Source organism: Scomber scombrus, chromosome 15 (genome assembly GCF_963691925.1).
Source record: "Scomber scombrus chromosome 15, fScoSco1.1, whole genome shotgun sequence".
In the NCBI taxonomy this organism is placed as follows: Eukaryota; Metazoa; Chordata; class Actinopteri; order Scombriformes; family Scombridae; genus Scomber; species Scomber scombrus.
Window position 1 is genome coordinate 26,337,301 of NC_084984.1, and position 27,252 is coordinate 26,364,552.

The 27,252-nt window shown below is 39.1% G+C and overlaps 1 protein-coding gene across 1 annotated transcript in view; it reads right to left on the reverse strand.

The window, feature by feature from the left end:
- The window catches only part of dcc (DCC netrin 1 receptor), a 185,162-nt gene that overhangs the window by 47,859 nt on the left and 110,051 nt on the right, over window positions 1-27,252 (reverse strand). The window contains exons 14-21 of the mRNA XM_062434208.1: window positions 26,533-26,643; window positions 24,342-24,536; window positions 20,866-20,961; window positions 12,939-13,177; window positions 11,056-11,194; window positions 5,282-5,389; window positions 4,353-4,547; window positions 4,160-4,192 (exon numbers count right to left, since the gene is read on the reverse strand). Coding sequence (XP_062290192.1) covers window positions 4,160-4,192; window positions 4,353-4,547; window positions 5,282-5,389; window positions 11,056-11,194; window positions 12,939-13,177; window positions 20,866-20,961; window positions 24,342-24,536; window positions 26,533-26,643 — 1,116 coding nt within the window. The remainder of the gene's footprint in view (window positions 1-4,159; window positions 4,193-4,352; window positions 4,548-5,281; window positions 5,390-11,055; window positions 11,195-12,938; window positions 13,178-20,865; window positions 20,962-24,341; window positions 24,537-26,532; window positions 26,644-27,252) is intronic.

Sequence of the window (27,252 nt, forward strand, 5' to 3'; positions counted from 1 at the left end):
CCAAACAGCCGAATCACTTCACCGCACTTCAGGTCTGACTGCACTGAAATTCCTAGAATGCATCTGGAACAGTGGACCAGGGCTCACCTCAATAAACATTGCTTAACTAATCCAGGCTAACATGATCTTATGTAGCCAAAATGATCCTGTTGATTCTCATCTGGATAACTTTGTTCTTTGAATGTAGTTACAGTATTGATTGATTTATTTTGAAGAGCAGTATGCTCTGATTTAAAAATAAAGTTAACACAGGTCAGGAATAAAACTATGATCTGCGCACATATGATTGGCTGAAGGCTGATCATGTGAGTATATTCATGATTGACTGACAAGGACAGACAGAACATTTTACTACACCTGAACAATAGTTGATTTAAAGCTCAGGAACCTTACTAACACGCTGTACCTTACTAACATGTACTAAAATCAAAGCTAATTAAACTTTATCATCTTCATTCACATGTCATTATTACCATGTTTTCTGGCTCCCTTAGTCTGACAAGTCTCTTTTTAATGTACAGGAATAATTTTATTGTAAAGCCTTTTTATCATGTAAACTTTTGTCAAATTGTAAATTAGATACTTACAACAACCAATTTTTCATTAGTCCATGTATAATTAATCAGTGAATTAATTAACGTTGGGAGGTCTTGCTATGCTCTAGCTACTTGAGAGTAAGCCGCTTGCAGCCAAGTGTGAAGACGTTGAAAGAAAAGTCTGCATCTTTAAGTCAGCGGTATTAATAAATTGCTCCCTTAGGATTGGCAACTTAGTGAGGAGGGTCCAAGGAAGTTGTTGCATATTCTCTTTGGGTTGCACCAGGGTTGTCCCTTTATGCCTACTCTGTTCCTGACTGTTACGGACAAAATGTCTAAATTCAGCGAAGAAGTGGTGTGTTTGGTGCTTTTCTATCTGCATCTCTGTTTTTTTGCAGATGATGTACTGCTGTTTGTTTAAGTCCAGCGTCGACTGGAACTGTTTGCAGGTGTGTGCTACGGGAATCAAATGCTACAACACTACATGATGTTGTTTTCTGTGCATTTTATAATTGTAACGACAGTCTGATACTGAAAGTCCTGCTCATTTTAGTTTAAATTCAAAGGATTTTTAAAAATGTAACTACATATATACTCAGTCCGAACTCTACAAGTTTCCCACAACATATTCCCACATATGTTTTACAATAAAAGCCTTGTTTAGAAATGAAAGGTTTCTGTCCAATGAAACACTACAGGGCTTTTAATTTGAAATGTATACTTCCCCGACTGTTAGATATAATTTAACAGGGCAAACAGGGACAGCTCAAAACAAGGCTTTGCACTAAAATATAGCCAATTATACCTTTCTAACAGTGGGAATTCAAAATAAAGGTCTGGTAGTTTCTGCAGTTCAGGTAAATAAAAGACTTGGTCATTATTTGAGGAAATGCGGTATGTCTGCAAATTATCTTTTGAAAATATATATTTTATTATTTCACAGACCCCTTGAAATTACACCACCAGGGACCACTAGGGATCTGTGGACCCCTATTTCAGAAATGAAGCAGCTGTTATGAGATTTCAAAGTTTAGTGGAGTAAATTAAAAAAGTTTCGAGCCTTCATTAGCATCGTGTCCCATCCTGGTTGCCGCTTGCAGCGGCTGATGAATAGAACCAGAGAGCAGAGCGTTAATTATGTCTGAGTTAATTTGACAAACTTAAATATGGTAAACAGCTATTTTCCATCGCCTCCCATATGTCTGCATTAATAATGACAAAAGCTTCTTCCTCTCTCCCTCTGCTTTTATTTCTCTTCGTCTGAAGAAAAATGATTTTCGCTTCGCAATTAACAAGCGACTCTCCTCCAGCTTGATGAGTCAGAGTTGTTTGCATAAAGTGAAAAATAAATTCAATTAAGAAGAAAATGGAGTAACTTCCTCTGTTTTCACATTTTTCATCTCTGTCTCTTTTTCTTGTTGAATGATTTCTCATTAGTGCACATGAGACAAACTCAACTGAGATTTCAGCCAATCATACCGGGCTCGTCCTTCCCTCCTCTCCTCATCCTCCCTTCATTCCTTTTTAAGCTTTATTTCAGTTTTCTTCCTTCCATCTTTCATTTTATCTAACTAATTTTCCACACACCTCACCTGTTTCTAAACTCTTCCTTTTATTCTTCTCTTCCCTTACTCGCAATTATTTGTCAGCTGCCGGTAGTTGAGAATCAGATTACAACGGGACAAATACTCAACAATATTGACTTCTATTCAATGTATTTAAATCAGTTTTATTGCTGTCACAGTTATTCCTCCTCATACTGCAATAATAGTTGCTAGTTATTCAAATGAGCAAAATCCAGCTCCTACTTTTCATAGTGATATCCACTTTTGAAATACAAACCTTTTAGTTGGATAATTATTACACTGAGTTGATGTGGATTAGAATAAATTGCATAAAAAACTACTAGAGATTTTCAGAGATTATTTGTGCAATATATAATATATGGCCTATATGTTATGCATCCACAATCAAACACTACCACTACCATATGGCCAGTAATACTCTTCATTATACCCTTTTCAGCCAATCTTCAACAAAACAACATATTTGAAGTGTTTTTTTTATATTGCAGACAATTTTTTTCTATAATGTGAAGGTCACCAAAGGTTTTGTAGGTGTAGCCTATGTGCCATAACCTTTGCAGTTGGGTGACGTGTGCACACTTCAAAAACACTGATCACATAAGCGCAGCTTTCGACACCGTTTCCCATGACATCCTCCTGGACAGGCTAGCCTCCATTGGAATCACTGACATCCCTCTGGCTTGGTTCAGATCATATCTCTCTGCCCGCACACAGTTTGATCAATTCAAGAACCTGAGAACCGGCTCCTCTCCAGTCTCTAGTGGTGTTCCCCAGGGCTCTGTTCTTGGCCCCCCTCCTGTTCATTATTTATCTTCTGCCTCTTGGTCATATTCTCAGGAAATTTGACATACAATTCCACTGTTACGCTGATGATACCCAACTCTATCTTTCCACTAAGCCTTCTTCCACTCTGGCACCCATCGCCCTATCGGACTGCTTACTGGAAATTAAATCATGGCTCTCACTCAACTTTCTTAAACTCAACGGCGAAAAAACTGAGGTCCTCCTCATCGGTACCAGATCAACCTTAGCAACACTCAACACTTTCGCCATGTCCATCAACAATTCCACTGTTCCTACATACGTGGCATACTCTGTCTCACACTAACTATGCAATCACGTTCTTGTTTATTTATTGTTTATTTAATGCACTTTATAGTCACATTCATATTTATTATTTATCTTTGCACTAAATGTTACCTGATTTATATTGTTTGATGTACTGTTGTTGTGTTTTATGTGCCTTGTAAGGTGTCCTTGAGTGCTTTGAAAGGCGCCTTTAATTAAAATGCATTTTATATTTAAGTGCTAATTGTTATACGTATTGTGGTGCATCTCATTTTTAACTTTCTTTTAAGCATATGTTGGCACTGATGTGAATGAGAACTGTGTATGTGAACATGTTTGGATGAGTGTACATAAAAATCTTTATTTTTATGTATATATCTTAAATTGTTTTTTAAGGAAGTATACTGATGTTTTGTGTGTATTTACCTGTTAAAAACTGCTATTCAGCATGCATCTGCTTATATTCAGCTATATTATTTTCACTTGTACTCTTTCAGCAGCATGTCTGTAAGCAATTATATACATTAAATATCCTATAGTTGTCATTGGGAGTAAGAAACAAAACACAGGGAAGTATGTTGATAAAAAAATATAGTGTGATTTCAAGATCTAATATTATTTGAGATCAGTGATAATTTCTACTTTTCAAGAAATTCAGATAACATTCTTTGTAAATCTATAGATTATTGGAGATTATTTAAAGATGATTTGAAGATTATTTTACTTGAATTAGAGATGATCTGATGGAATGAGAAGACGTTTGAAGATCAAAAATGATTTTAAAATCAAGACTTTGAAGTTAATTTGAATATTAACTTCAATTTAATCAATCTGATGAGACACTTTGAAAATGTTTTAAGGATTAAAATGATTTGATGATGATTGGAAATTCACATGATGACAGATTTCTGGAAAGTCGCACACACAGACACACACACACACACACTCCAGCAGCGGAAAAAAGCTTACCTTGATCATTGGCCATCTTGTCTGGATGTTCCACTGAAAGACAAACAGAGATTCAATTGAACTTATCAATTATAAAACAAAGGAATACATTTAAAGATGGAGCAGGTCTTGATCTTCAGTTGCACACACACACACACACACACACACACACACACACACACACACACACACACACACACACACACAGGCAGACCTTTGGCGGTCCTGAAGTGGATGGGCTCGGACAAAGGGCCGACTCCTTTGGCGTTCTTGGCCTGAATCCTGAAGTAATAAACCGTGTCGAGGTTCAGATCGACGACCTGATGGGTCAGCCGGTCGCCGCTGATCGTCTCCATCACCCAGTCATCTATCGGCATGTTCTTATCCAGCGTGTAGTACAGGATGTAGCCTGTCAGAAACAAACGTACAAGTTATAGCAGTTTAAAAAAGCAATAGTGTTGTTATCCAGAGTGCAGAGCGGGATGTGATCAGGAAAAAAAACATAGGTAAGAGTTAAAAAAAACAAAAGAATAACGTATGTGTCAAAGAAAAAGATCAATTTAAGATGAAAGATACGAAGAGGTATAAACACTACAATGTGAACATGTTCATACTCATTTTCATTAGATGATTAAGACAGACAGATGTTTACTAGTTTGTAGTGAGACACAATATTTCAATATGGATAGGCGTAACATATAGAAAAGATAAAGTAAAACATCGAAGATCTAAAAATATCTGATCTCTGTGAGTGTGTGTTGTACAGCGCTTTGCTGTTATCCCTGCAGGGAGCATTTGATTCGTCCTCTGGGACACGGCAGGAGCGGCAGAGCTCGTTAAAACAGACGGGTTTCTAGCCAGGCTGATCGCTCAGAGGGAGAGAGAAAAAAAAACAATGGAGGAAAGTGTGTGTGTGTGTTTGGGGGGTGTGTGTGTTTTTGGACACGCAGAGTGACAACTGAATACTCTTCAACAGTTTGTATATATGAACAAGGAAATATTTGCCTATCTTGAGATTTTGACAAAGTGAACATTATATTCATTGATAAAAAATAATCAACAGGTTAAAATAAACTATTACCTCTGATGCTGAACAGTGAGTGTGTAACTGTGGTGACTGGTGTTTTTTGTGTGGATGCTCACCTGTGATTCGGCCGTTAGCCTCCATTGGCGGTTGCCAGCTGATTAAGATGGCGCGGGGTCGGCCCTCGCGACTGATTACTGTCAGGTCTTTGGGGGTGGAGCTGGGAGCTGTCAATCATGCATAGACGGGGAGAGGAGAAAGGGAAAAAAACAATGTAAGACGTGACGGAATGAGATGATGGTGTGAATAACTTCAGTTTAATTTCAGCTGATGAAGGTTAGAGTGTTTGGAGGTTTATTAAGTAAACGAGCAGATGGTTTGCTGAATTAGTGAGTTACCCTCACCTTGACATGTCCAATAAAATGCAACTAATGTGAATAAAGGAATAGTTTGATATTTTGGGAAATGTTCAGTCCATAAAGTATCAAGCTATAGCCAGCAGATTATTATCTAAAAGCAATGCTTTAAGCTTAAGTCTGTATGCTAACATGATGTTTCATGAGGATGATTTTTCCCATGTTTGCAATTTCAATGTAGCATATTCCCATGCTAACATTTGCTATATGGCACTAAAGAAAAAGTACATCTGTTGGAAATGTCATTACTTTGGACAAAAATAATTTTCTCATGGTGGCTCTAAATGAAACATCAACACACTTACTATAGCTAGGACATGACAATTAGTATATGAACCTAACCACACATGCAATTCAGTGGGTAATACTTAGCATAAAATATTGAATGAAATATTGACTACACCCCAAACTTCATTAGTTAATAGAAAGTATGTCTGACATGTAGGCAAATAACAATAATCCTTACTAGAAAAACCACAGTTAGAAAGAAAAAAGAAAGAAAACAAAACAAAAAAACGTCTTAGCTTCAGTTTACTGTCAGATTCAAGCTCATACATCTGTTACTCAAGTCTTGTTTCTGCCTGCTGCATGTTATTCTGATTTGTGATTAAACTCCTGCTGGTGTGTTCTTGGGCCGTCAGCATCCTATGATTAGCAAAACTTGTCTTATAAAATAACCTCCCCTGGGTGAGTTTTGTTAGTGTTTATAGTGATTTTTTCCTTCTCCGTCAGAAAATCTCCTTTTTCTCTCTCCTCCCAGTACCTGACCAGATTTAACCGTTTTTTACTGAATTTCCTATCTGATCAGTGAAGCCTGTCTGTGATAATACTAAAAACACAACTGAACTTTTGAACTTTAGGTATACAGTAGTTCTTTCTGTAAACTTCCTGAGCTGACAATAATCTGAGGACAGTTGAGGTAGACTATGGGTTTGGGGAGAATTTCCTGTATTCCAGTTATCTTCCCTGTTTGAACTTGAGAAGACAGTGCGGAGGGTAATTTCCGTCGCTTCCCTGTACCGCAATGTTGTATTGCCCCCGTTGTGAAAATGTGAAGCCCTTACCCTCACAACCACGACTCAACTGGCACCGTGAAAATTAAGTGGCAGCTCTACTGTTTGATACTGCATGCGCTTCCCTTACTTATAGATGTGATTATGTTTTTAAGTTTCACCAGGACAGGTCTCAAACACTGCAACACAGCGTTGGCTAATGGTTTGTTAAATCTGACATGACATGCTGGAGAAAGTTCCAGCTGAGCCTGTTAGTGACAGTGACAACCTGTACTTCTCATACATACAGAGAAAGACCTCGACAAAATACACCGTCTATATATTTGCTTGGGAAAGTAGTAGTTACAGCACTCAATACTGAAATGATAACTTCAGTTTATATTGAATACTATTGAGTGATTTATCACCCAGTAGGGCTGGGTATCAGTACTCGATACCTTTAAGGTATCAACCGAAATAAATCGATACCAAGTAGTATCAAACGATACCTGCTGTCAATCCTTTTAGCATCCAGAGCTACTAAATATGACTGTTTGTATGGACTTGCTCACAGCCAATCAACGCAAGCGTATGTGACGTGATTGGTCAACTGCCACAGCAGCTACAACCCGTCTGTGGTGGTGAAGTCGTGGTGAATTTGAATTAGCACGCTTATCAGTTCAGCAGCCAAGATGCCACCTAAACGCTTTAAAGTGAACTAAATGTGTAATGGGTATTGAATGAAGTACTCAGTTGGTATCAGTATCACTTTAAGGGTACTTGGATTGGTACTGGTATCGTCATTTTTTTAACGATACCCAGCGCTTTACCCCTGCATCACCAAAATATTTATTTTCACAGACAAACTGAGTTGAAATCATACAGAACTATTTTTTGCACACATTAAGGGCCCTTAACCCTTACATACTGTTTGGGTCAAACCTGACGTTTGAAATTGTAAAAACACCCCGAATGTCTTTTATTCTGAAATGTGATGACTTTTCCTAAAGTGGACCAAAATACACAAAAATTAAACATTTTAAAATGTTATACTTTTGTATAGATGCTACGTATGTTTGTCCATTGAGGCTGTTCTGGGTCAAATTATCTCCGTATCTATTGACATGTGTTTCAGTGAAATGAATAGTTCATAGTTGTAATAAGATAGTAGTTATGAGGATTTCTTTTTATGATGTAGCAGTGAAGACTGATGGCTCTAATGGTTATAAAATAAACCCCACACTTCCATAAAGTTCTTGTCATTTTCACTTTCAATAAAATACATTTCGTACTACAACGGACTACAAGGGTGTAGAATATGAACAGTATGTAAGGGTAAACTCCTCACATTTTCTCGTGTTGTTATGATTGTTGGCTATGCTCAGAATTACATTAAGGTCCTAACTTGACTTAACTCTCCAGACTAAGAGCCACTGGTTATAATGAAGCACCTATCCAACAGATCAATCCTATATCACAGGTGTACTTTGAGAGATGAATGTTAATGGGATGTCCATAATATACACAGTCTCACAGGGAAGTGTCCTGGAGCCAATATTATTTTTATCATAAATTAATGATTTAAAATGTGATCTTTCTTGATGTTGATGGTTCTCCATTGAAAACACCATCTACACATACACAACTAAAATAGAGAGTATGTATACTGTCAAGCTGCAGTGGATTTCCCTTAATTTAGGGGAAAACAGAGATCACTCTATTTTGGATTCTTTATTTAAAGTGGGGCCAGACTGTAATTGCAACAAAAACAGCAGTCAATTATTTTGGTTGTATTTTAGATTATTAGCTCCCAGGAGAGGCCATGGCACTGAAGCAAATTGTGTCAAAGATTTCTTGCCAAGCCAAACAGCCATGCTCAATAGCGCAACATCATAAACTCTTGCTAGAGCTTCAGTTCAAAGACTCTTCAAACTCTGTGCTTGCTGGCAGATCCACGGAGACTGCATCAGAGTGGAATAGGATCACCCAGCCACAGTTTGTGCTAAATTGCTAGTGTACTACAAGTCACAGTAAGGCTCCCTTGTGTTTATAGTACTGCACTGAATGCCATGTCAGCATCTTGTCACTGCAAAGGTTGATGCAGTTTAAGGGCCAAGCAGCAACATTCAAACAGTCTGCTATTTTTAGGTTCTCTAATTTAAATGAAACGTCATGAACTTAATCAAAATAAACTCATTGTTCCTTTTCTTGGCTGTTTGGACTTCACTGAGCAGAATGATGTATGTGCCGAGTTTGGTTTGTGTTCCTACGAGCATGATTTGTGATATCATAATTAGTTCGGAGCCAGCTGTGGTCCAGTAAACATCTTACAGAAGTGTGATGTGGATACTTGAAGCCTCTAGTGCAAATACACTGAGAATGGACTTTTAAGTGAAGTAGGAGACATCTTGTATCCGGCTGTTAAACTTTGGAAATTAAGCATATTTAGGATATTATGGATTTGTACGTGAGGGAGGAGGAACAGATGCCATTTTAAAGACTTTTAAACCTACATCAGTCAGAAAGCACGAGGTAGATGCACACATCCCCGAAAAAACTTTAACAAAGTACAAAAGAAAGAAGAAAGTCTGCACACTGTATCTCCCTTTTAAATGCAGTTTTAATGGGACATCCAAGTGAGTTACGTTTTAAGCCACATATAGCTCGAAATGTCACTCACTTGAATGTCCCATTAAAACTGCATTGGAAACCATATCGGTCTCAATTTATTTTTTAAAGCAGAGTATGTTTTACATATTTTAACACATGTCTGTGGGGATTTTTATTACTTTTAAAAAATGTATCTATTTTTTTTTTTACAGATGTATTGCAGTTTCATTTGCATATCAGGCAACCCCAAGTGGGGCCCCTACTCCAAAGCTGGGGAAGAATGGTGTAAAGGGTTTCATCAGCATGAAAATTGGACGATGATCTGCACATTATGCTTTGCTGCACTGGAATTCATCCACTGGGAAGCAGGAAGATCCACAGTTAATTTAATGTCTGTTCAGTAGCTGTTGAGCTACTGTTTTAAGACGTAGGTATAAGGTCTGCTTTACCTCACCATAACCTGTATCATTTATTGTCTCTCAGCTGGTGCCTTGTGCCTTTTAGACACAGTGGGTGATTATTTCTAACAGTAAGGCAGAGGTATTACAAGCTGCAGTAAAGGTAGTTTTTTTTCTCTCTGTTTTGCTGTGAAAATGTGGTCAATGTATGTGTGTCCAGAGCCAGCAGATCACTGTAGGGACTCAGCAGGGCTCAGTCCGTCTGCTCACTCTGAATGTCAATGTATTCCAGCGGGCCCCGGGGAACCGGCGGGGTAATGCCGTTCACGCTTAATTGGATGACAAATCCGACAAACATGATTGTAAACATCCTGAAAGGGATACCTTGACATTTTGATTTCGGTGTGCGGTTGTGTTGCATTGTTGCACACTGTTGTGTTGTTGTTGTAGAGGGGAGTGGGAGTTTCTCTGTGACAGCTCACTGAACCACAACATGACTTCTGTTAACAGTCCTTATTATGATTAATCACTATTCAGGGAGAGAAGAATGAAAAAAAAAAAAAAAAAGTATAGCACCTTTGTGTTTTGATGTATTCATGTTGAACCTGTCCTCACTTAGTAATTCTGTTTCCCCCTGAGCGACTTTCAGCTAATCCCCCAGAGAAAAAAATGTGAACTTCCTGCATTCAGGAGGTTTTTACATGTTAGTGAAGTACTTTATAGAAATAAAACACAGTTCAGCCTCAGAATGAACAACTAATTACATCCATACAACCTGACTGTATCCATCACACACAGGTCACTTTGACAGACCACCTGCTCTTCAACTGCCAACATAATGTTCAGATCATTCATGGTCAGAAAAAGAAGATTGCATCATGACGAAATATAGGTTCAAGTTGAACACATCAGCACCCTGCATCAGTAATGTTTTTGGACATATTGGTACTAATCTTTCAACCATTTCATCAGTTCATTAAACTTAAAAAAGTCTCCTTATCTCATCTCAGTCTATGCGTTCTACATATTGGCCACTATGACTTACCATTTCAATCTGGTAGAGATGGTAACTTCCACATTCTCTTTTCAAAATTTAAGAATTTTCATGATTCAAAATAATCTTTTATATGTGGGTTTCACTGCATTGATTGTGTCTTATTTAAAGAACAGCTCATAATACCTCTCTCTGCCTTATTGTTAGAAATAATCACCCACTGTGTCTAAAAAAAAACACAAGGCACCAGCTGAGGGACAATAAATTATACAGGTCATGGTGAGGTAAAGCAGACCTATTACTTAGGTGTTAAAAAAAAGTGTTCAGAAGAAATAACACAACTGTTATTACGGAAACTAAGGACTTCTTGTATGTTGGTCCTCACTTCTTTAAAGGGCAGTTGGGTTAAGACTTGAGGGGGGTGTGTGTGTGTGTGTGTGTGTGTGTGTGTGTGTGTGTGTGTGTGTGTGTGTGTGGGCCTACCTGCTTCATATGTGGTGGCGTGCGCCGTCATACTCCAGGTACTGGACTTGCGACCTTTGGTTACCATGACAGCAAACTCGTACATGGTGTTTGGTTTGAGGCCGGTGACAGTGTGGCTGAGCGCCGTGGTGTCTGCAGACTGGACACAAGACACATTTGCAGCAGTTAAAACACTTTTGAAATATATCTGAAGGAAAAGGTACAATTTTTTCCTTTTGTATACATCTGATTTAAAGGGGGAAAAAAATCTTCAACATAGCCTGAGCTTAAACCTGAAGTTAACTTAAACTTGGCTTACATTAGCCAGAGCCAAGTTTGACACTGTGGACTTCAATTTCAGATATACTGCAGTTAGGTTGATGCTATACAGTATATTGCACATTTGCAATGACTTTTAGAAGTGATTCATCAGTTAAACTCAGAAAATGTATCAGATATAACTATATATACAGTACCAGTCAAAAGTTTGGACACTTTCCAATTCACATCAATGAGAAAGTGTGTTCAAACTGTTGACTGGTACTGTATACTGTAGGTATATATACTGCAAACAAAATATCGATAATATAGAAAAATATTGACATGAACAATGCCTGAGTTTCATAAGACTTTGAAAATGTGTCAGACTTCTTATTTCCTGCTTGTTATGGAAATAGTCAGTCAGTCCTTGTGTTCGTGCTTTTGAAAAGATTATTTCAATCTCAGACACGTGGTAGATTGTAACCCAGCTGCAGTAATTCTGTGATATTTCCTCTTCAAGACCTGACTTCTGTTAGTCCTTGTTTCAGCAAGAAAAGGTATTTACAGAATCTAATGCAGAGAAAAAGGGAAGAAAAGACCTTTTTCTCTGCTTCCATCCATCTGTGCTTTATTAAGGTGAGCACACTGTCTGCCCTTGTATTGATTTCCTATTTCCAGTGTTTTTTAAGCAGAGTTCCAAATTATTGTCAAACTTTCTTTCTCTTTAGTTCAGATTGGTTGAAGGAATAGAAATTTCACAAGGTCAACAGGTTGACATGACAAGATGAGTTAATGCTTTGGACTTGTTTTCAAATCAATCAAAATGATTCAAGGTTATGATTTACTTCAATCATGTTTTCTTTTGTGCTGCCATAGAACGTAAGCTGTGTCAGCTGTTCAATAGTTTGATATATTTTATGGAGAAAAAAGCTTTTGAAAAAGAATAGAAAAGGACACACATATAACTGTAATTTTCCAGTCTATTTTCTGGCTTGTAAAGCTCCTTGATCTTCCACAATTACTGTTTACACACGCTGCGCTCCATGTAGTCGTGCCAATGTAGAGCTTGATACATAGTGGAGAGGACAGAGAAACCTCTTTTAATTGAGTGCAGGCAGCACATGAAGTAAGGAATGGCATTTAATTCTGTCAGCTGATAATCAATCAGCAGCAACAACTGGTGAAGATGCTGTGAAGTAGAAATGTAGGTATGGGGGTAGAATAAACAAGTTTAAGTGCTGTCTGATAAACTTAGACCAACGAATCCCAAACCAAATCCCAAGTTAGGAACCATAAGTCCAAAGTCAAGTGCTAAGTCAATACCCTAAGTCCCAAGTTAGGACCGGCAAGTCCCAAATCAAGCCCCAAGTCAAGACCCTTAAGTCCCAAATCAAACCCCAAGTCAAGACCGGCAAATCCCAAATCAAATCCCAAGTCAGGACCCGTAAGTCCCAAATCAAGTCCCATGTCAAGACTTGAAAGTCCCAAATCAAATCCCAAGTAAAGACCAACAAGTCCGCGTGTTTTTTGATGTTGTCAAGCTTTTAGTCATCATGACTTGAGTCTTATCAGATCATGTTCAGAACTCTGGCAGAGACCTTAAACTAAGACGTAATGTAGAAAAGTTGCACATTAGTGTTTACCTTGTACTTGCCGCTGGTGGAGTAGCTGGTCTTCCACTTGACGGAGTAGTAGCGGACCTCCGACGACTTCTGGTTCTTGGTCATGGAGTTGTCGGCCCAGGAGACCCGCACCGAGTCCGAGGAGAGAGCCACGGCTTGGACCCCCACGGGGGGGATCATAGGTGTGCTGGTGTCTGGCATGGGAGTGGGGTATTTATCAAAGAGGTGGAAGAGGTCATCCTCAGATGGGTCTATGGGGTCTGAGGTGGGGTCGTTAACGGTGCCCAGGGTTTTTTTGGCGATAATGAGATCATACAGTGTAATGAATGTTTTGGTAATGGTGGTTTATATGTGGGGAAATGAGTGGCACAAGCATATATTCAGATTGATATAAAAGTTGTTACATGTTAATAAAGACACAGAATGTAAAATAAAAGAATAAATAGAAGAAATGCAGGTTTGGAAGTGACATGCGGGGAAGCAGGAGAGGAGGAAGAGTGGATGGATGAGGAAGTGAAAAACAGGAGAGAAAAAGAAAAGAGGAGAGAAAAAGACAGAGTAAGAAGACAGTGAACGATAAAAGTCACTCTAGTCACTCTAAACAGGAAGTGGAGCCACAGATCCACAGAGGGGCGAAACATATCAGCTAGCCGTATCTTTAGTTCATTTTCAATGCTAGAATCCACCACTGTGCATTTCATTGCTAAAAACAATAATACGGTCAAATTAACTCTGGGTTTGGCACCTCTGCTGGTGGTGCAGAGTATTTTTTTCTTTATACACAATGTAACAATCTCACATTATGCTAACAGGACTGAGAAAAGCAGGTGATGGGAGAAACTACGCTTTCTGAAGCAGTGAATCATGCATGAAGCAATTGTGTTGAAAATGGTTCACTGTTTCCAAGCATTTGATATTGTTTGATGTTTTGTCATTTTATTAATTAAAGGTTAGTTAACAAAAGCCGCCTGCCAGTGCGTGGATGTAGAAATATATACAGAGATAATTAGTCATTTGTTAATAAGGTTAAAAGTAACCTCTTACTACTTTTGTAATCTGATTAATTAGGGCTGAATCCTCCCTGACAGTTATGACAGTGATCCTTAAGGTTGTAATCAAATGTGATCAAATGAACTCACTTTGGAGTTCTACATAATTATATCGTGAAAGAAGATAATCAACCTGTGATCCTGAGATAATGGCATTGAAAAAATAATTAAGCACAGCTGTTTTCAACTTTTGTAGATTTCACACGAGGTGTCAAATATCTGAAAAGCACATGACTTGGTATTTTGACAATCACGTGAAATGGTGTTGCACAATATTTGTTTTCCGTCCATTCTGTCAGTTCATATGCTGCGTTTGTGCGCTTGAATAAACCCATCGCTGTGGATCAGTGTCTCCAGCCAATCAGAGAGAAGATGCTGCCTTCAGGTGCCTTCAGAAGTACTGTAGATTTGAGCATTGGAACGGGTAAACCTAAACTGAAATATGCTGACTGTTAGATTCAATATTTTCCTTTTTTACTTGGAATTTTTCTCTTCTATCATCAAACTAGTAAATTCTTATATTCATTCATATTTCTATTTTCATACAGGTCACATTTGCATTGACATACAGCATCTGAACACCTCACTGACTGCCCAACCAGAACATTCAGGCTGGAGGAGCACCTGAAGGCAGCACGACATAGAACAGATGCTAACAGATGCTAACAGATGCTAACAGAGAGCTGGAATGAGCACACAGCGAGGTAACTGATAAAAAGATAAAAAGCTGCTCTGCTGATTCCAGCTCTGTGGTCTCTGATCTACAGACAGTCAAACCTACTGGAAGCAGAAACACAGTTAGTGACACAGATAGTGGAAAATACACACACACATCAGCTCTGAGACTAACAATGCTGTTTTTCTGGTTCACTGCAAAATTACTGACAAACAATTCAAACAAACGTTTTTTTTAATCGTATGCATTTGATTAGTAAAGCAGCCTGCAGGGTAACCGGTGATGAGTGTACTGATGACATGAAGTAAAGGCAAAATATTCAATTAAGGCAATAATTGAATTAAAAATGCAAGAAGCAAAAAGGAGATAACTAAGAAAACAAACAATGGAATCAGAATTAAAAATGTATAATAAAATGTATGAATATTAAATACAAATTATAAGAACAATTCGGAGAAAGATGAAGACTAATTTAAATGTTGCTCCAGTTTCTTGTATATAAATGAAGGACAATGGAAATGAAAAAAAAAACCCACTTATTTCTATAAAATCAGCATAAATAAGACCAGATGAAGATGATTTCTGTCTCTCCCTCTGCAGCAGATTTTCCTTTATGAGAAATGATTTTAACATCTATTTTTATCTTAGAGCCTTCGCACACACGCACACACACACACACACAGTTTTAGAAGTGTAACTGGAACAAATAATTTCTCGCTCTACAGTCTCTCTCCTCAGGCTCAACATCATCATCAGCCCTCATATTCACTTTAAGTATTATAACTGATTCTGGGGCAAAGTGCGGGTGGGATCTCTGTTGGTTACTATGTGGGTTAAAAGCAGACTTATTATTTAAACTGGCACTGTTGTACGGCAGCCCGAGGACGCCCTTGTTCAAATGGAGCTCAAAAGCCAAAACTGCCCAGCTGATGGTTCAAAATCACTGGACCAAGTTATGACATTCGTTTGTCCTAGCCATTACAGCTGACATGTCTAACTTATTTTCATTAAAATATTGAAATTGTGTAACTTTTTTATATGTCAGCATTTACTGTCTACCCTCTACTGTCACTATAATAAAGACTTAACTCCCAACATCACTGCTGTTAGCTGATCCACTGAGGATATTCACAGTAGGGCTGGGCAATATATCAATATCATGATTTGAGACTACATGTAGATATCAGCTTAGATTTGGGATATTGTAATATCATGATATGGCATAAGTGTGTTTTCTTGGTTTTGAAGGCTGAATTACAATTAAATCATGTGATTTTCTGAACTTACCAGACTCTCCTATCTGTTCCCACTTAGTGATTATATCCACATTACTAAGGCTGGGTATCTTTTAAGAAATTACAATACCAGTACTGTTAAAGTGATACAAACTGAGTACTTCATTCTATACCCATTCTACATTTAGTGCTCTGTCTTTTATCTGGTGTAACAGGCGTGTAGTGTAGACATATTTTAGCCACAGATGGGTTGTAGCTGCTGTGGCAGTGGGCCAATCACATGTCGCATTAAATTGAAGAACGCTTGTGTTGATTGGCTGTGAGCAAGTCCGTACAAATAATCATATTTTCTAGCTCTGGGTGCAGAAAGGTATCGTTTGATGGGAGACGTTTTGATACTACTTGGTATGGATTGCCACTGTCGCCAAGTGCTTGCTCATGTGGGAATGTTGGGTCTCTTTAAATGAAATTAAAGAGTACGGTCTAGACCTGCTCTATGTGTAAAGTGACTTGAGATGACTTTTGTTGTGATTTGGTGCTATATAAATAAAGATTGATTGATATTGATTAATTTATTTTGGTTGATACCTTAAGAGCATTGAGTACCGATACAAAGCCCTACACATTACCAATGATTATTTATCAAAGATCTCATTGTGCAAATATATTGTGAAAGCACAGCAATAGTCATCCCTACAATATTGATAGAGGTAATATTTGATTTTGTCCATATCACCCAGCCTTAATTTACATTTAACTGTGAATGCTTTGCTATCATTACTGTAGTTGGAACATCGTGTCAGTTACACTTTCACCAGCAGCACGTGGAAACAAATTCCAGCTTTGGTAAATGACTGTGGTGGTTCTCACTGCGTTCATATAAATGAGCCACTTTAGTTTATTACAGCTTGGGTTTTATTTTTGTAGTTAATGGCTGACATCAGGCAGGTGAAGAGATAACGAACAGTTGGATGATGAGACAAAACACAAAGTATAGACTAAACTGAGGTAAGCATCTGTCACAGTTTACAGACTCATTTTTCGTAACAGTCTTTCTGTGTAATGAAGGGTTTTTACCAGGATTACTTCAGGTGCGATCAATTTCGGTTCAGAGACTCTGGTTGAATTATTGGCTCGTTTCCAACCTGTCTGATCATCTCATCGCTCGTGTTTCTTGCCCCATCAGACTATTTAAAGATGAAGCTGTGTTCCCACATCTCAGCTATGAACTTAATGAGTACAATGTTATTATGACTAAAAGAAATGAGGCACAAAGCTGTAGTAAATCCCAGTTTTCTTTTAAACCTGACCAACTGTGTGATCTGATTGGCTGAGGTCGGCTTCTTAACGGTGATGCTGGACAATAAGCAATCAATTACTTCAGTTTGAGATTTAAACCATTTGAATACTGAACTGAATCTATGACTTTGTGGGTTGGTGTGAAGGCGGGATCAGTTCTGGGAGATAAAGCAGGTATGTCCCGTTTGTTACTGCAGTGTAAACCAGACCGCTGAGAGAATCAACACTGACATCTAATGTGCTGTTGTTGAAGAGAGATGTACAGCTGCAGGCCAGCAGAGAGAGAGAGAGAGAGAGAGAGAGAGGGAGAGAGAGATTGATGAAGGAGGTGTTTGGAGCTGCGGGGCGAGCTGCGGGAGGCCTTGTCGTGGTTAAACTGGTCGTCCAGCATCACAATAAAGCCCCGGCCTGGACAGAATACTGATGAGGAAGGAGGACACACCTCCTCTTCCTCCTCCCCCACTGCACTCCTCCGTCTACTCTCTTCTCCCTAACTCCCTTCTTTTTATTACTCTCCACATCCCTCCTCCGTCTGCTCACTTTTCTTCGTCCCTTTTACTCACATTTATTCGGGACTTCCTTGTTCCCTCCCTTCCCTCCATTCCCCCCCTTCCCCTCTTCCTTCTCTCCTGTCTTTACTTCAATCCTCTTCCCTCATTTACCTCACCCATCCCTCCCTCATTTCACTCTGTTCCCCCTTCCTCCTCCTCTTTTTCCCTCCATCCTTTCATATTGCTCTTGTCCCTTCCCCCTGTTTTTCCTCTCTCTCTCTCTCTCTGCGGTCCTCCAGTTGTTGATTAAATGGCGGCGTGGCGGTTGGTTGAGGATCACTTGTGTCTCTGCAGTGTGGGGGTGGCGAGGCGAGGACGAGGCAGTATATTAACGAGGATCCAACCGTTAACGAACCGTTTTTTAAAGCTCTCATAAAATACTCTCCGGCAGCCTGCCGCCATAAAGTGACAGAGAATTCTGCTTGTCCTGGCATGACAAGACAGAAAGTGTGTGTGAGTGCGAGTGTGTGTGTGTGTGTGTGTGTGTGTGTTACTGTTGACCTTGTCAGAACAGTAATGGGTTTAGTTTCTGTCTCAGCCCTCAGGGTCTCAGCTTATCAACTCCTCACTGTCACACTACCACTGCATGCTAGACTGTATATCTCAGCAGAAATCCAGATGTGTCGCTCTGGAACTATAGATATGTGTATGTAGTTCTCCAGGTCTACTGATATCTACAAATCTTTAGAGAACTCCAGAGTCCAGTTTCTCAGACAGAGATAAAGACTAGACTAGATTTTGTGGAAATATCCACTGAGAAACAACTGTAGACTAGACTCAAACCGTGTCAGGGAAATCGGCCCCAGATGTGTTAACCTTTTTCTATAAATATCCAGGTGTGTTAATATGTTTCTACTGTAGGCCAGATGTGCCTATGTATATCTGTAGTGGCCAAAAAACATCCAGACAGACTGTCAATGACGGTATCGCTGCTTAAAGATTAAGCCCCGCCCTCACCACCAGAGGAGGGAGGAGGGCGCACCTTACTGCCACAAATAAAAATTAATTGTTTTTAATCAATAATTCATCCTAAATAATCAATATATCCTGTAAACAGAAATAAATTAAATAACAGCACCTATAATATCTATAGAACTCCCTGTGTTAATGAATCTATACAGAAATCCAGATGTATTTATATATTTCTGCAGAACCCTTAAGTGTGTTAACATAGGTCTATAGAACTCAGTATCTCGATAGAATTGATGAATGTAATCACTGCCCATTAAAAGCTACTTCAGCCAAAAGACGAAAGTTGTTATTTTTCTGTTTCCATGTGCCTGTCTCAATGCTTTTTCAATTTCTCACATATTTCTCTCTCTTGCTCCCCTCCTCCTCCTCTGATAAGCTTTGATTAAAGTCCCTCAAATGTCTCTCTATGCTCTTACTCCTCAACTGTTTTTCTCCCCCTCTCTGAGATCCAGATCTGACCTTCATGTCTCCTCTCTTAACACTTGTTCTTCCTCTTCCTCTTCCTCTGACAGACATCTCACACGAAGACAACAAGCACATGTTAAAAATAATCTCCTTTTGGAAAGATTCACTATAAAGCCTCCTGTAATGAAGGCGAAGAAAACTGCGGCTAGCTGAGTGGTCTCTGCTGCTGTTCTTTTTCTCTTTCTTTTTTTCTTCTTCTTGTGACTATCATCACATCATGACGGTTGAAAAACCTCAGAAATGTGGCGTTTTTATGAGAGTAATAAAGGATTTATGTCAGCTGCAGGCTGCTGGGTGAACAGAGGAGGGCCGGCTGTTTAATTCATAAGATGAAACTTGGCTGAGAGTTGGATGTGTTTCATTTATCTCACTTCTACAGCCCATAGTCTGCAGGAAGAGCTAATGAGTCACTCTTTCTCTCTCTTTCTCACACACACATTCCAGCTCGCCCTCACAAGAAAAACTAAAGCATAGGTCTGAAATTCACAAGGCAAAAACGATCTTAAGTTATGTTTACGAATGAAATGACGCAGTTCAGATGACGTCAATATACGGTGTCGAATTTGCATAACATGAGGTGGTGGGTTGGTTGGATGGCGAGATAGATGACAAAAAGTACAAAGTCCAAATCATGATCTTTCCCTAACCTTAACTAAGTGGTAAACCTAACTAGACTTTAACTACAGTGATGTCACACCGTAAAATATCATTATTTTTTTAGGACTGTGGTCCTTTAATTATGAGTGTGTGTTACATGCTCATATGCATGCAGTAATGGTTGTGTGTGTCATCAAACGCACCATACAGTATATAAGCAGTGTACCTACAGAATATGATGTACACCTACATGGGGTTTGACTGATGTGTGAAAACAGTTTCTTCACTATGAATATTTCAGGATTCGGTGCTGTTGGATTCAGACTGAGGTCAACCTGTCAGAGTGTCACATTAAAATCTTTTCTTTTTAAAGTCCTCAAATACATCAACTCAAACACATCTAAGAACCCTGCTACTTCAACTCCTGCTACTGCTGCTAATACTGCACATGATACTAGACTTCTATTAAAACTGCTTATTTGAGTCAGCTGATATATCAGTATCGGCATATATGTTGTCTGATGTGCCAATTTTTTTTTTCAAAGTTACATAGGCAGCATTTTATGTATATTTGATCCTTCTTCTACATTCAAGTTAATATATAGTTACAGTATACAGTTTTTGATAATCACATTGCAAAAAATGTGCATGTTATGTACATATATATTATATAAGATTATCAGCCAATATATAATATCGAAATTTTTTAACTCCATTGCTTATACAGCTATTATTAATATGACCACTGCAATGCTACAACTGATACTAATGCTAATATAATAGTATCAGTACAACTATAATTGCCACTGCTGGTACTGATAAATGACTTTGATTCTTAGTACTGCTACCATGGCCACATCTCATCATATTCACACATCAATCACACTTCACAGCACTCTGTCTATATTAGTAAGACTCTTTTAAAAATCAGTATAATATAATATCCTGACACTGACACACGCATCATATCTGATATAATTATATAGGTAACATGATATTATGTCTGACACATATCACAGACCTGTATGTGAACAGCAGTGCACTGTACTGTAAACACAGATCACTGTGATTACAATCACTGACTCTTTTTGCGTGCGAGCCTACCTGTGAGAGATCGAGTGACGGCGCTCTCGTACAGAGGAACTCCTTCTCCTGCGTTATTGAACGCCTTCAGGGAAATCACATAGTGTGAGCTCGGCTCTGAGAGAGAGAGAGAAACAGAGAGAGAGAGAGAAACACAGAAAGAGAGAGAGATATTTAAAATGACATTCATAATTATTCATTTTGATGTATTTCTGTCTTTTGTAGCTGTTATTACAGCTGTCCAGGGACTGGAGTTGAACATTGGCCAAGATGGTTAAACTGGCACATTTACAGATATGTTTATTAACATGAACTGTCCCTGTAACTCTAACCCTTCTGTTGTCCTCAGATCAGTTTTGACCCAGGAGAACAACAGGCGTTTATTCAAAAATGAGCTATACTTTCATTTAAATGAGGCCTATTGACCATCATTTCCAAAAAATATGTATAAAACCTGTGGTAATAATCAGAATAAAGTTGGTTAAAAAGGTCTAACACAGTGTGTTGGCGGTGCAGTGGGCGGTGCAGTGGGCGGTGCAGTGGGTAGCACTGTCGCCTCACAGCAAGAGTCCCCTCTGTGTTCTCCTCGTGTCTGCGTGGGTTCTCTCAGGGTTCTCCAGCTTCCTCCCACAGACCAAAAAACATGCTAGTGAGGTTAAACCGTCACTCTACATTTCCTGTAGGTGTGGGATTGGATCAGCACCCCTGAGAACCTCTACGGGATAAGCGGCATGCAGAATGAATGAATGAATAGAATTAGGTGATAATTTATACGTTATGCTTTATGAAGTGAAACTAGACCAGGTCAATTTTGACCTGCGAGGACGATAGCTTCATGGTGGACAGGGAGACAACAGGAGGGTTAAACTATATAAATAATAAATAAATAAATACATACAATTTAGATTTGAGTGTTGAGATAATTAGCTTTACATACTTAAGTAATTCTATTGTAAATGTATTGTAATTGAATTTTTACATTTCTTACATTCTTCTCTCATCTACTTTGGATTTACTATGTTCACAATGAGCTTCAGGTCTTATACAACCAACATATTAAATCACTCTAAAAACTATTAACCTGCCTTATATTGGTAGGATCTTAATTTACCTCAGAAAACAATACATTGAGAAACAACATGACAATATCTAAATAGTGCTGGTTGAGGTTTAAGACATTTACAGTAGTTTGTCTCTACTTTTTTTTCCCACCCCGTCAAATAGTGAAAGTCGTTTCCTCAGCTAAAGGAACCTGCTTTTCTTCAGTCGTGACCTGACTGTCACACATGAAAGCAGCAGATATGTGTGCGTACTGATTGTCATGCGGCGGCTTTGCCCCTGCTGGTGTCGCCGCGTGTTCCCTCCTCGTGGCATCGTGGAACCCTCGCATCAGTTAAACAAACACCGCCCCCACTCTGCTCCCCAGATGCCTCATCACGTGAATTAATGATCGCCATGAATTATAAATGGCGTGTACATATGCGCGCCCGCTCCCATGTGTGCGTGCAACTCAGCGGCTCGGATTTTTATTTTTCATTACTCTGCCATTATGAGACCTGAGATGGGGAATTTTCAACCGCGTATAAAAACTCACCCAATTTGTTATTGTCTTCTTTGGCATGCAAATTGCTTGTTGCGGCCCGCTGGGGAGGATGTTTCCTCCTTTTTCAACCTTTCACAATTAGATTTCCACCTCAAGCTGCTTTCTTATTAAATTCTTTTAAATTATTGATTGTAATTAAACGGGGATTTCATCATAATGAATTAATGGGACGTGGGAGCGCTGTGTCAATATTGACACTTTGTCGGCAGGATGAAAATATGACATGTTTGCTGTTGATAGGCACGTTGGAAATGTGAATGAATGGATTGATGGGTCATTTTGGAGCTGATAAGACTGTTTGGGATAAAAGAGAAGATAAGGAGTTAGACTGTGATGGGGAAAAAGAATATCTGATGTATCTTCTGCTCATAATCTTTTGATATTTATCCCTCCCTCTCTCTCAGCGGGAGTCTCTGGCTCTGTTAACTGGTGTCAAACATCACTGCCACTCTGCCTTTTAGCAAGGCACTGAGCAGGCATTTGAAATTCCCTGCCTCGCAGAGTCCCCTGAAACAAGTCAAAATTAGGTCATATAACGTCTTCTCATACATGCTGTTTGTTCTCTGGATGTGTGATTCCAACTAAGAGGAAGGCATAGCAGGCTGTGTGGACCAATCAGGACAAAGACTGTTTTACTTGTAGTTTCTACAGCCAGAAACAAGAAGTTAAGAGACAAAACCAGAAATGGAACAACTGAAAAAATAGGCCAATAGGTCGATAAGAAAGTTTGTCACTCACTGACTGACACAGTTTCCAAACCACTGGGGCTCCTTAAAACTACTGTGAAACATCTGTTACACATGCTGAATGACTGACTGACTTTCATGGGAAAGTTTCCCAAACTAAATCATAGGAACTTTGAAACAATGACCCTGATATTGATGTTGGTCAACCTAATGTTCACAGTTCACCTTCTTTAACTCTGCTCCAAAACGATGGAACAGTCTACCTGAAGCTGTAAGAGACATTTATTAACCACAGCTGAAAACATATTTATTTAATCTGGCTTTTCATTAGTGTCATTTTAACTCATTTTTACTAAATGTCTTTTTTATTTTTATTATTTGTTTATTTGCTGTAGTTTTATTGTATTGTATTTTTCTCTGTAAAGCACTTTGAGCTACATATCTTGTATGAAAGATGCTCGATAAATACTACTATTACTACTACTGACAAAAATAATAATAATAGTTATAGTTGTTGTTAACAGGAGTATATTATTATTATTATTATTATTGTTATTAATAATAATAAACCAAAACTAATGGATGTTTATGATCATTTGACCCTTTCACTGGATTTAGACATACGGTTTTCATGGATGTATGACCCTGTTGGACATATAATCTGTTGTGCACTATATGTTGATTCTTTTTATGATGGTGTTTTTATAAATGACCACAAAGACAAACAAACTAGCTCTCAATGCGTATATGTTTGTATTAACCTAGAATCTCTGAGTGGTCCATGAAAGTCATAAACACTTCTAATGTCCAATAGTAGAACAACAGGTTGTATAAGGTCAACGCTGTGATAAATGAAACAATAAAGAAGTCAAATGAGCACAGTCAGTGGTGTCTGGACAGCTAATAAAACCCATCAGACCTGTTGACTGCTTTATGCTCAATTTATCAAGTTTGGTCTTCTTCTACACTAATATAAAAGTCTCTGTAGGGAGTTGATGGAAATGTGGTTTTGTAATGCAGCATTGTTGGAAGGGACATTTTATGAAGAAGCTGTCCCTGTGCTGTCTTACTCACAACCCCAATTAGATTTAATTAAGGTGACGCTGACCTACACACAGCTAAACATGACCTGGACCAAATCTCTGCATGAGACACCCAGAGATAAAACTAATATATTCTGCTTCCTCTGCCATCCTCCACCGTCTCACCCAGGTTTTCGATGGAGTAGTATCTCTGCTTGCTGTCCACTCGGACCGTCTCGGCGTAGGGGCTTCCCACTCCGTAGCCGATGATGTAACCTCGGACCAGGATGTTGGGGCTGAGCGGTGGGGTCCAGGACATGATGATGCTGTTTGGAAGCGGCCTGACATGTAGAGAACTGGGCTGGTCGGGCACCTGACTCTCTGTGAAAACACACAAACAACAAAACATCACACCAAAGAAGAAGAAAACAGGGTGGTTGTAGTTTTCTGACTGTGTGTATGACCTCCACTACCAGCAGTTTTTAAAAACTAACGCCTGCAGCAGTTTCTGTAGCAGCTGCGGCTAACAGATGCTAACCCTGTTAGCTGTGTATTTAGCCCTAATAAGCCCTGACACTTTGTGTTATTCCTCAGCATCAGATTAGATCAGATTAGATCAGATTAACATCCTCTAGGTCCTCGGGGGAGAAGCTTCATATCACTTTATTGAGTGATAATCCATTGAAATCAGATTTGCGTCTCCCTCTGTTCCAGCCTGGAAACACAGTTAGCATAGATGTGTTTGTTTTTTATCTCGGCAGCTTCCTGCTGACCACAGAGTCCACACTGAGCTCCAACCTGAGGTCAGCTTTTCTCATTTCTCTGCTACAATGTTTAGAAGACCAAACCCAAGAGTTGGCATTCTGTTTGTGGGTTGTTTTGCTTTGCTGTCTCTCTTCATACCTTCATTACTTATTTTATTCTTTCGCTTCCTGTCACTTTCATTTTATTCTTCATGGATGAACATCTTTATATTATACAGAAACCATTTGCTGACCAGACCTAAATGATTGGTTTTCTAGTCTTTGTTTCTTTTTGCCTTTAACAGCAGAGTCTGAATGAATGCAGAAAGCATCGGCATCACCATAGAACATGGTTATCCGGAGTTTATTGCCGTACGTTGACGTGGGCATCCCCACCAACCACAACGATATCCATACTATCTGTCACACCTCAGAATGGGAATGGCCTAAACCCATTGAGATACGCACTGTATTCAAAGGTTCTACAATGATGGGCTGTACCAGGGTCTTTGCTCCAACGCTGCTAAACCAGTTAAGTCCCTTAAAATAGAAATATCCCCCGTGGATAGGGCTGGGTATCGGTACTCTATAACTTCAAGGTATTGACTGAAATAAATCGATACCAAGCAGCATCAAAACATCTCCCGTCAAACCAAAACCTTTACATTGAATACTACTGAATGATTTATCTCACAGCCAATCAATGCAAGCTTTCTTTGATTTAATGCAACATGTGATTGGTCCACTGCCACAGCAGCTACAACCCGTCTGTGGTGGTGAAGTCGTGGTGAATTTGAGTTAACGTGCTTATCAGTTCAGTAGCCATGAGTATCTAATGAAGTACTCAGTTGGTATCAGTATCACTTTAAGTCATTTTTAAAAACGATACCCAGCCCTACCCGTGGATATTTCATTAGTGGACCAAAGTCCCGTCGTAGAAGGTACAGGGGGGCTCCTAACACGTTTGCATTGATGAAATTCCATGTTATTGTTTTATGGCGAGCGGTCAAGTCGCATATTTAATACTGTTCATGTGGGCGCTGTTCACTGGCGCTGCTTATGTGTTTTTTTTCTCTCATATTTCAAACAGCAGTCTAATGAGACCCTAATATGCATTAAAACCAGAATGGTTTCTGGTTCTGATGGATGAAAAATAGAGAGACAACTTTCCTATTTGTTTCCATTTTCTCAGTTTACTGCTCTGACAGTCTGAAGTGCTGGTGGCCATGAGACTGAAGACCAGATAAAGACTTCTCCTAACTTCCTTTAACCTAGAATCTGTCAGTGCATAGATTATTTATATCATATATTAATTATGTATTATTTCATTTGTTTTTGGTCGTATCCTTTTTCCTGTCATGTCTTCCTTTCGCCTCTCTATTTCTTCCTCCTCCTCCTCCTCCTCCTCCGACCAACCCTTCCCGTCCCTCCTCACTCACCACGTCCCCCCTTCCCTCTCCTTCCTTCCACCTCCCCTGAGGCAAATCTCTCCATCCATCCATCTCAGCCTTAACTGGTTAAATATTTATGTGTGTGTTGGGACAGTGGAGGTATTTACATGATGTTGTACAGATCACTGCTCTCACAAACACACACACACACACCCACACACACAGTCTCTCTCTTTTTATTACCATCCAGGTCGTTCTCCGGCGTCTCGGCGGTGTACCATTCGCTGGCTGGACCCGTTCCATTGGCTGTCATGGCTGCTACCTGGAAACTGTACTGACTGCCTTTCTCCAGGCCTGCAGAGAGAGAGAGAGAGCGTGTCATTATAACTGACATTTAGACACCAAAATCATTTATATGTGAACTATACTGCTGTTTACCTGTGCTGTTATAAATATTTCTGAGGTTTCTATAGCAACAGCTGTAATAATATTGTGGAAGCAGAGAAATGGACACTGCTGCTGGTTCAGAGGGAGTTTGACTCTACTGCAAGGTTCTATGTGACATTTATGTTTTAAAAGTTATCTCACTGTTCATTAACACTGACATTCAGGAGTGTACTGGAGGAGTGTGCCATACTGCAGGGTACAAATGTTTCATCTTCTTTCACACTAATCAAGTTTTCTGCATCAATTTAGTCTGTGGGATGGCTGCAAGTACTACAATACCCATGAATCACCATCCAGAGGAGGGTTTTTAGGTAGTTAGCAACTTTATTGTCCACATTGTTGAATAAAAAAAAACATGTTAATACAGCAAAAATCTATTGAAAAATGGAAGGCTGGTTTATTTTCTCTGATTTCACTTGGAGAACATTTGAGAGTTGGATTAAACATATGAAACATGATGAACAACTGTGTTAGAGACATCCAGTCCTCAGGTTTCAAAGCTAGAAACCTGAGTAC